Source organism: Mus caroli, chromosome 6 (assembly GCF_900094665.2).
Source record: "Mus caroli chromosome 6, CAROLI_EIJ_v1.1, whole genome shotgun sequence".
Classification (NCBI taxonomy): Eukaryota; Metazoa; Chordata; class Mammalia; order Rodentia; family Muridae; genus Mus; species Mus caroli.
The window spans coordinates 101,877,863-101,886,883 of NC_034575.1; the positions used below are offsets into that span (position 1 = coordinate 101,877,863).

At 36.7% G+C, this 9,021-nt stretch overlaps 1 protein-coding gene across 12 annotated transcripts in view; it reads left to right on the forward strand.

The window, feature by feature from the left end:
• The window catches only part of Cntn4 (contactin 4), a 990,533-nt gene that overhangs the window by 641,121 nt on the left and 340,391 nt on the right, over positions 1 to 9,021 (forward strand). For all 12 annotated transcript variants that reach the window (XM_029478673.1, XM_029478674.1, XM_029478666.1 and 9 more), the window contains one exon: positions 7,519 to 7,694. In XM_029478673.1, the coding sequence (XP_029334533.1) occupies positions 7,519 to 7,694 (176 nt within the window). The remainder of the gene's footprint in view (positions 1 to 7,518; positions 7,695 to 9,021) is intronic.

Genomic DNA, 9,021 nt, shown 5'->3' on the forward strand with positions numbered 1-9,021 from the left:
AGGAAGGAAGGAAGGAAGGAAGAAAGGAAGGAAGGAAGGAAGGAAGGAAGGAAGGAAGGAAGAAAGGAAGAAAGGAAGAAAGGAAGAAAGGAAGAAAGAAAGAAAGAAAGGAAGGAAGGAAGAAAGAAAGAAAGAAAATTTCAAAGGGTCGAATTTTCAACACTTATGAAAACCATCAACTGTACTTCAGGACACTTAACACAATTCCAGTACAAATAAAACTGAAATCACTTCTAGAACCATGAAACTGCAGAACACGGGATCAAAGAGATGGCCATCAAAAAGCCAGACTCCTGATACACATATTTTTACTGCGGTGACAGTTAAAGTGGCAATTGACTCATAAATGACAGAAAAAAAAAAGAAAGTCAACATTTTAATTTTGGAAAAAATTTTAACCATCAAGTATAAGCTGGAAGAAATGGAGAACAGACAGGGGCTATTGTTAGAAAAAATAGTATTAGAAGAAATACTAGGGAGGATACAGATGAAAAGAACACTTAACTTCTTGTTAGGAGTTAAGGTTATATGTTAAAACCTTATATAAGATTATAAATTAGGAATATAAAGTAGATGATTCTTCCTAAAAAAAAAAATTTATCTATTCCATACTGTTCTAGTTTGTTTTAATGTTGCTATGATAAAATGCTGGACCAAAATCAGTTCAGGGAGGAACAGGTTTCTTTGGCTTACAGGTTACAGCCCATCATTAAGGGAAGCCAAAAGAGGAACTCAGGGCAGGAAATTGGAGGGAGACACTAAGCAGAGGTCACCAAGGAATGCTGCTTACTGGCTTTATTCCCCATGGCTTGCTTCCCTAACTTTCTTATGCAACCCAGACCACTTGTGTAAGAGTTGTTCTGTATACAGTGGTCATTTTCTTCCTCTCAATCAGCAATCAAGAAAATGCCCCACAGACATGTCTACATGCCAGTCTGATGGAGGCACTGTCTCAGTTTAAGTTCTCTCTTCACGGATGGCCCTGTTTTATGTCAAGTTGTTGAAAACCAAGCTACCCATGTCTTAGTATATACCCAAAGCAAATGACTTAATTCTTTGAAAGAGATGCCTGGTCATCTCTGTTTATTGTATCATTAAACACAATGACCAGAACATGAAATGAACTGGAGTATACAACAATAAATGAAAGTATGAAGAAAATGTGATTCATACATAATGGAAGATTATTCAGTCACAAAAAGAATGAAATCCTACTCTGTTGTTCTCACACTGTGGATAGCACTGCAGGACATTATGTTAAGTGAAATAAGCCAGACATAAAATGGTGCTTCATGTTATTTCCTCTATGTAGGGCTAAAAATATTAATCTTTTAGAAATACAGGGTAGAAGGAGCGGTTGCCAGAGGACATGAAAGAAGAGAGGAAAGGGAATAGAGAGGTTTGGAAACCTTAACCAAAAATATGGAAAGCAGGGTTTACTTGTGGCTTTGTATATCACAGTTGGGTTATGACGATTTATCATGTATTTCAAAATACCTATAAGAAATACTTAGGAATGAAGCTTTGTGGTAGTAAACTTCCATGGCAGGTTGAAGGACCTAGATTCAATTCTAGTGCTTGAGATAGCAAAATAAGCAAAGACTAAACATATTGTCTCTTCTTTGTTTTCCTTCTGATCTGGGATGTAGTTCAGTTACTAGAGTGGCTATACATTCTGTATGAAGACCTAAATTTGATCCATAGAACCATAGAACCAAGGCATGGTAGTATGTAACTGAAAGGATCTACTACTTAGGAAAAAGAGGCAAAATAAAAAAGATTAAGTTTGCCTTCAAATACCTAAGGAATTTGAAGTCAGCCTGGGGTGTATGAGGCCCTGTCTCAAAAACAAATACATTTAAATTTAAATAAAAATTAAAATGATTAAAATAAAAATGAGTAAATAAATAAAAGCCTACTTTTAACATTCTAAACATAAAGGAGGAAAAGCGGCCTAATATAATATTGTATCTTGTGTAAATGACAATTTTCTCACTGTATCTCATAAATATGTGTTAATTAGAAATTTCTTTAAGGGAGAACAGAATATACATGTCTGTAGGCCGACAAACACTGAATTTTGATTCCTACATACTCTCACTAAAGGAAATTCTAAAAGACATTTTTGAGATGGGATAAAAAGGATAACATAGAGAAGACGTGAGCTATAAGAAAACAGAAATAAACAAAGTGATGTGCCAATAATTCCACATAAAATTAATTTCTCTAAAAGTGGATAATAAAGAGAATATTTTCTTTTAAAAAAATCAAAAGAAGAAAAGTTAAAATTCATGACCGTGATGGAAGCATTTTGAAAAGACTTACCCTGGACAATGGTTTGCCCATGTGATTAAGGAAAGAAATCAAACTGAATTCATGTTTTATGTTACACGCAAAAAAAAAAATCAATTTCAGATTAATAAAAGCCCTAAATGGGACATTTTAAAACAAGAAAGAAAACAGCCATGCATATTTATGACTTTCAGGAGAAAAAAATTTTTAGTATGATAGGAGATGTACCAAAAGGTTTTTAATATGATAGCAGATGTACAAATCATTAAAAAAATTTTAACTTCATTAATAGTAAATATCCTGTTCAATGGAATAGACTGAGCTGAGAAAATTCTAGACAATGGATTGAGGCAATATAGAAAAACTCTATCTTGAAAATCAAAACAAAAAACCATAAAAGGTAGAAAATTCCCCCAAATCAAAACGTGTAAAACAAGTACCTAAATAGGAAGGTTAAACAATATTCTATCGGCTCTAGTAAGTGATGGTGCTGGAGATATTGTTTAGTGTCTGTGGTGAGAACACCCCGACAGAAGCAACACAATGGAGAAAGGGTTTGGTTTAGTTCCCACTTCAGGCGTGGTCCCCACCATGATGGGGAATCCCAGCATCAGGAGCTTGAGGCAGTTGGTCAAATCCCAAGAGACAGAGCAGTGGATGCTCATGCAACTGCACTTCTGGTCTTGGGGCCTCAAGACAGTTTCATTGCCTGCTCCTTAGAATGAAGGTGAAGGACCTCTCTGTTAATTTTCATAAGCCTTTGAGTGACAAAGGCCAGATTCACATATTCTTGGATGATATATTCAAGACCATCCATAGCAATCACTTAAAACATGCTGAGGATGTAATTGAAGATTAGACTTGGATAAAGGCATGGTCCCAATCAAAATCAACCCAGGAGACTTCATGTAATAAATATGATTCACTTCATTAAACATAGCTCTTCATTATTCTATGATCCCTTACAACACATATCTTATGTAAGTTATTTCATTTATATCCAAATTTACTGCTAAGAAAGTTATTGCAAGAGTAAATAAGATGCATCTATGCCACCCCTCTTGGCTCAAGGAGCATCAGGGGACAGAGTGCAGAGAGAATATAAGAATTAGAGGATAAAAATGAACACCCTAAAGTACTATCTTCCTAGCTGAGACTCCCATCAATATACAGTAGCAGTGACTACCAGCTTGTTGAGGGAATAAAAGACCCCTAATTTAGAGGTAGTGGGTAGATGTGCTGAAGACTTAAAAGAAAAAGAGATGTTACAGGGTTTTGAGAAAGGCCACCTGCTCTGCCACCTGGATAAAGAAAGGAAGAACATTCCAGAAAGAAAAGAACAACTCATTAGAGAGGGCTTGATATTTGAGTGAACAGACCATTTGTCATCTGACAGAAGATATATTTGAAAGTGAAAGAACACTGTTAGTAATTACTGTAGAGCATTATCTATAAACCCTATGCTGTCCTGACCAAACCAGGAGACATTGTCTCTCTGTGTACAGCACAGTAAACTAAGTTAATGATTTGAAAACACACTGCAAAGTCAAAACAAACGCGAGAGGCAAGGTTGCTCAGATATATAAATGATGAGTTAATGGACCCCACTTTGAGCACAGAGCCGAGGGTAAGTTCACATGTTAGCTATAAATGAAAACAAAGTTTGCAGCCGATTTTGGCAAGTTGCTGCATTGTTTTTCCTCAAACTGTGACCTTTAATTAACATTGCCTGTGTAACACTGTGTTTCTGGATATAGGGGCTTGCCTTGTTATTTAAAACAAGCCATAGAACAGAAACCTATTATGTTTTTTTTTTTTTTTAAAGATTGCAGGGGAAAGCTGAGGAGAGCTTTTAATCAAATGCATTAGCAATGCTAGGCAGTGCACAGTGCTCGCCTTTATCCCTCTGGCAGTTTGCTTGTGACATAATAGCAGCCTGGACCTAGGAGCTTAAAAACTCCCTGTTGTTGAAGGAGAGAGCAAGAGAATGAATAGAGGAGCAGGTGTTTTCTAACACCTTGCTAGCTGAACTTTCATAGTCTTGGTGTTGACTTTCAGGGGGGTTGAACGAGTAGGAAAATCTCAAAAGTGAGTGCTCTGTGGAGAACTTCAGCCGCAGGTTTTTCCTACAACACCCTAACTGACCTCTTTTCTTTACATTTCTTCCTTCAACTGAGTCTTTTCTTTACATTGTTTCTGCCCCTCAGTTTTGAAAGGATTGACCCCGACCCAGAAAACTTAAGAAGTTTTGCCCCTTGCCAACTTCTCTTGTATCAAAGTTCCCTAAGGGTGGCTGACATTACTTATTTCACCCAGCATCTCTTCCCAGGAGGAAGAAACCTTTCAAGCAACTGGTTAGAGTTGGTTTGCTATGAAGTTTGTATTCAACTGAGTCTACAGAGAACAAATTCTAAGTCAGAAAAGAACTGCCCCTCCCTGAGTGTCAAGTTCAGACGGTTAACAGAGGTTTTGTTTTGTGGGGTTTTTTCTTTCCAGTGAATCTGTACACTGACTTCTTAGCAGAGAGTGCAGAACCATACAGGGGGAGGTTCAAGATGGTGGTGTTTGTCTGAGTATAACCCCAAATCTCTGGAGAGAGTTTAGCTGTGTTTCCCCCAAGTAATTCTGCTTACAAGACACCAATTTGCCTTGCCCCCTGGGAAAATCTGTTATTTACTCCAAATGAGCATTGCCACTCCATTACCAATACTTAAAAGATTTCTCAAACATTGAAAGCAAATTGTGAGATTTTCAAGAGTGTTTCACTACACAACAAGAGAAGAAATTCGCCATGCAATCCACATTCATTTGGAACAAACACTGGCTGCATTGCAGTAAAACACCATAGCGCGCTTTATAACACAGACCTGACTGCATGCCTCATAAAACACTTTATTTTCTAAATCACCCCATCCCTGTTGCTGTTTGTATGTAAAAGCAGGCAATAAAGTAGATGAACGGACTTCACGCACAGCTCTTTTGGGTTGAGGGGACAAGTGCAGACAAACCTATAGAGGTTTCATAATTCCCACAGCCACCCTCATGAAAAGATTCACATGGTCCCATTCCCAGATTCCACACTTTGCTTGCAGCTCACATTATATTGCAATTTCCTCTTTGAGTTCTTAGATTTGTCATATTAAATTGCTCTACCATCATTTGAACTGAGAGTTATGGCCAAGACGTGATCAGCTGACTAAAAGCAAATGTGTAGGGCAAGCAGTCAGTTCTAAAGGCTTGTGTGCAGCTAGCACTGCTGGGATATAACTTGGCTGGTTCTCTTTATTGCTTATTACTTTCTTGTCTGTGTCAGAGCACAGAGAGAATTACTGCAGAGCCTAAAAACACTGTCAGTTTCTAATATCCGGCTTATTATACACAAGCACATAAAGAAGTAAAGTCCTATTGCTGCTTCTAGCCTACTTTCTCAGTGCTTCTGTTTCTAGATTTTTTTACACTTCAAAGACAGGGACGTGAAGGAACTCATGCCACTGGGCTGGGTGAGGCAAGCCTGGTTCATGAGTTGTGCCTATGCTCAAAGCTCAACTAGAGAAGCAGAGTTTTGAATGAGTTAAACTCAACAAGTGTTCACTGAACAAAGTGCTAGATGGACAGAAGTGAGGATACAAAAGTAGTTTTGGTAAATCATCTTGGGGCGAAAGAACCCTTTACATGAGGAATAGTGAACTTCCACAGGACTTCTGATGAACCCTGGACCATTTTAACTAGAAATATGGATGTTCATTGGAAGATGTGTATTTCCTCTCCCCCATCGTTTTCTTTTTAAGACAAAATTTCCCTATTTAACCTTGTCTGGCCTGAAGCTCACTATGTAGACTAGGCTGGCTTCCACACGAAGCCAGCCTCTGCTTCATGGGTGCAAAATTTAAAGGCAGCGGGCAACCAGATGTCTCCTATGGGATGGATTTCGGTGTTGGATATACTGGCTGAAGCACCTGGGAGATGGAGGAATGAGATCAGGAGTCTGTGATTATCTCAATTACAAGGGAGATTGTGGCCAGCCTGTGCTGCATGAGACCATGTCTCTGAAAGACACATGCAGGCACACACATGCGCATGTCATTTGAAGCTAACAGGCTGACAATTTTATCACCTAAATTCTTTTACATTATGTATTCATAAGCACAGTGCCTTGGGATGTAATAAAGAATTGCACAATGGGTGGGCATGCACATGCGCATTTCTATTTAGGTAATGGCTCTTGTTATTTTAAGAAACGAAAATGAATAATTCTTCATTTCTACTCGCTTTGTTGATTTGAATCAATTTCCTTTGTGCTACAACCTTTTCGCATGTTTTCAGTTCCTATGAGAGTCTTGGTAATTCATAAGCTATCCAAAAAGCAGTCATTGAATTGTATTAGTTCAAAAGTTTGTATGGATTCCTATGAATTACTGAAAGGTGATTTGACTCAGATAAAGCTCACATTCTTTGGATGATTCTGAGAACAGACTTGTAGATATTTGTACCAAAGCTAAGCTACTAAAATACGAGTCCCGATAAAACTAATTTATTGGGCTCACTGTTGCAGTCAGATTCACAGGTGACCCAAGCAAATGAACTGAAGGGCAAGAAAACACTCTTTGCTTTGGTTACTTAATAGCCTGTAGTTCACTGGGGCAGTTGATTGACATTTTGAGTGCCAGTGGCTAAAGAGATCATCCAGTTGATCCATGGCCAGGCAGATTTGGTCCCCGAAGCATCTCAGATCAATAGAGTTCCTTTGCTTTGCCACTAGGCACTTCAGTAATTTTAAGAACTGAATCAAAATAGGCTTGGCTGCAATTTCAACAACTCTTCTGCTGTTTCCCTGAAAGTGGTATATACTCTCCTCTTGATAAACCTATTTAAAAATGATTGCCAACCAGACAAAGGACTTTTTACTAAGCAGCCATGGTTTGAAGAAAGTTATAGAAATTGTGTAAGAAATTTCCCCCACAAGAAATTGATTATAGCATTCTATGTTGCCATAGAACTGGTGCTAAAGTTGGATTATCATCATTTACTATAGAAGACAGCGCTCTCCCCACAAGTACTTAAGATGTCACCATTGCTGAATAGACAATTTCTAATATATGCTTTTACCATGCTTCAAAAAATGCACTGGTGGTATTTCATGGTATTTCTAGTTGTTATCTATTTTAGACAATTCACAACTATTGATTAATATTACAAGGATTTATCTACTGGAATTTTATACTACAGGTGGAAGTTAAATGGAACAGATGTTGACATTGGTATGGATTTCCGCTACAGTGTTGTTGACGGCAGCTTGTTGATCAATAACCCCAATAAAACCCAAGATGCTGGAACGTACCAGTGCATAGCAACAAACTCATTTGGAACAATTGTAAGCAGAGAAGCAAAGCTTCAGTTTGCTTGTAAGTAGTCATTATATTGCAGCTCCAATGTTTCTTTGAGCTTTTGTACAGTGTATGAATATACTTTACAAACAGTACCTTCTGACAGACCACATGGATTTGAATTAGGCATATGATAGGTTTTTTCTATTTAGAAAATAGTTTATGTAACTAATAAATTATAAACATGGGAGCAAAGAGGTATGTTTCATAGAGCCTGAGATAGTTTGCTTATATGATAATTTGGTTATATGCTGATTTAAATACATATACATGTGTTAGAGTTTACCCATTAAACAGAGCAACTGAAAAAAAAAAGCCAATTTAGTTAATTGTAAGCAACTTAGTAGTTGTTAAAGAAATAATTTAACAATAAAATTTGGAGTGAAGGTATAGCATAGTTGTCAATTCACCAATAAATCCTATAATTCTCTGTTTTGTTTATAGAGTAGAAAAATATTTTAAGTCCAATAATGAAAAGTAGGGATAATGTGTTACTCACCTTTTAGATCCTTATACAAAATTAGAACACAGAAAGACAAATTGCCAGATATTGAGATTGCCATTTAATGAAAAGCTTTGCCTGTGTGAAGGAAAGTAGAATTTAGAAATAGAAAATTGAAAATCAAAATCTAGCAGTAGAAGCAGTAAGTACATATTATACTGTAGGCACCTTGAGAATTGCTGTTCAGTTACAGTTTTAAAAGTGTATGTATTTGCATATGATTATATATTCCCTTGTATAAAATCTCAACTCATATAGCAGTGTGTTAATATCAAAGGTTTCATAATTACTAAGTCTGTTAGTAGGTAACACTGTAGAATATTCTCATTAACAAAACCCACTCTGGGAACAGAATTTCAAATATACCTATTATAATATTCAGCACTTAATATTTTATTGCTTTTTGATGGCAATTTTTTTGTAAGTGATAAATGAATTTTCTAGAAATTTTGTGTATATCATAAATGTCTCCTGAGATAGTCTTTAGTGTTTTTAGGTAAGCACAATGATAGGAGGGTAATACATCTGATTAAGAACCAATATGCATACTTCTCAGATACAAGCTAGCATATGCACGCACTCTTTATTAATGACAGATGAAACACATACTTTTATTTGACAAAATAATTATGAAATTATAAAATCATATGACTTCACCATAGGGAAAAACCTCATCATTTGATGAATTATGACTCCTCTGTGATTTGATATCTTTTAATTGCATAACAAATTCTTAACAATGTCTGTAAAAATGGCTATCTTGCCAAAAGCAATCTACAGATTCAATGCAATCCCCATCAAAATTCCAAATCAATTCTTCAACGAATTAGAAAGTGCAATCTG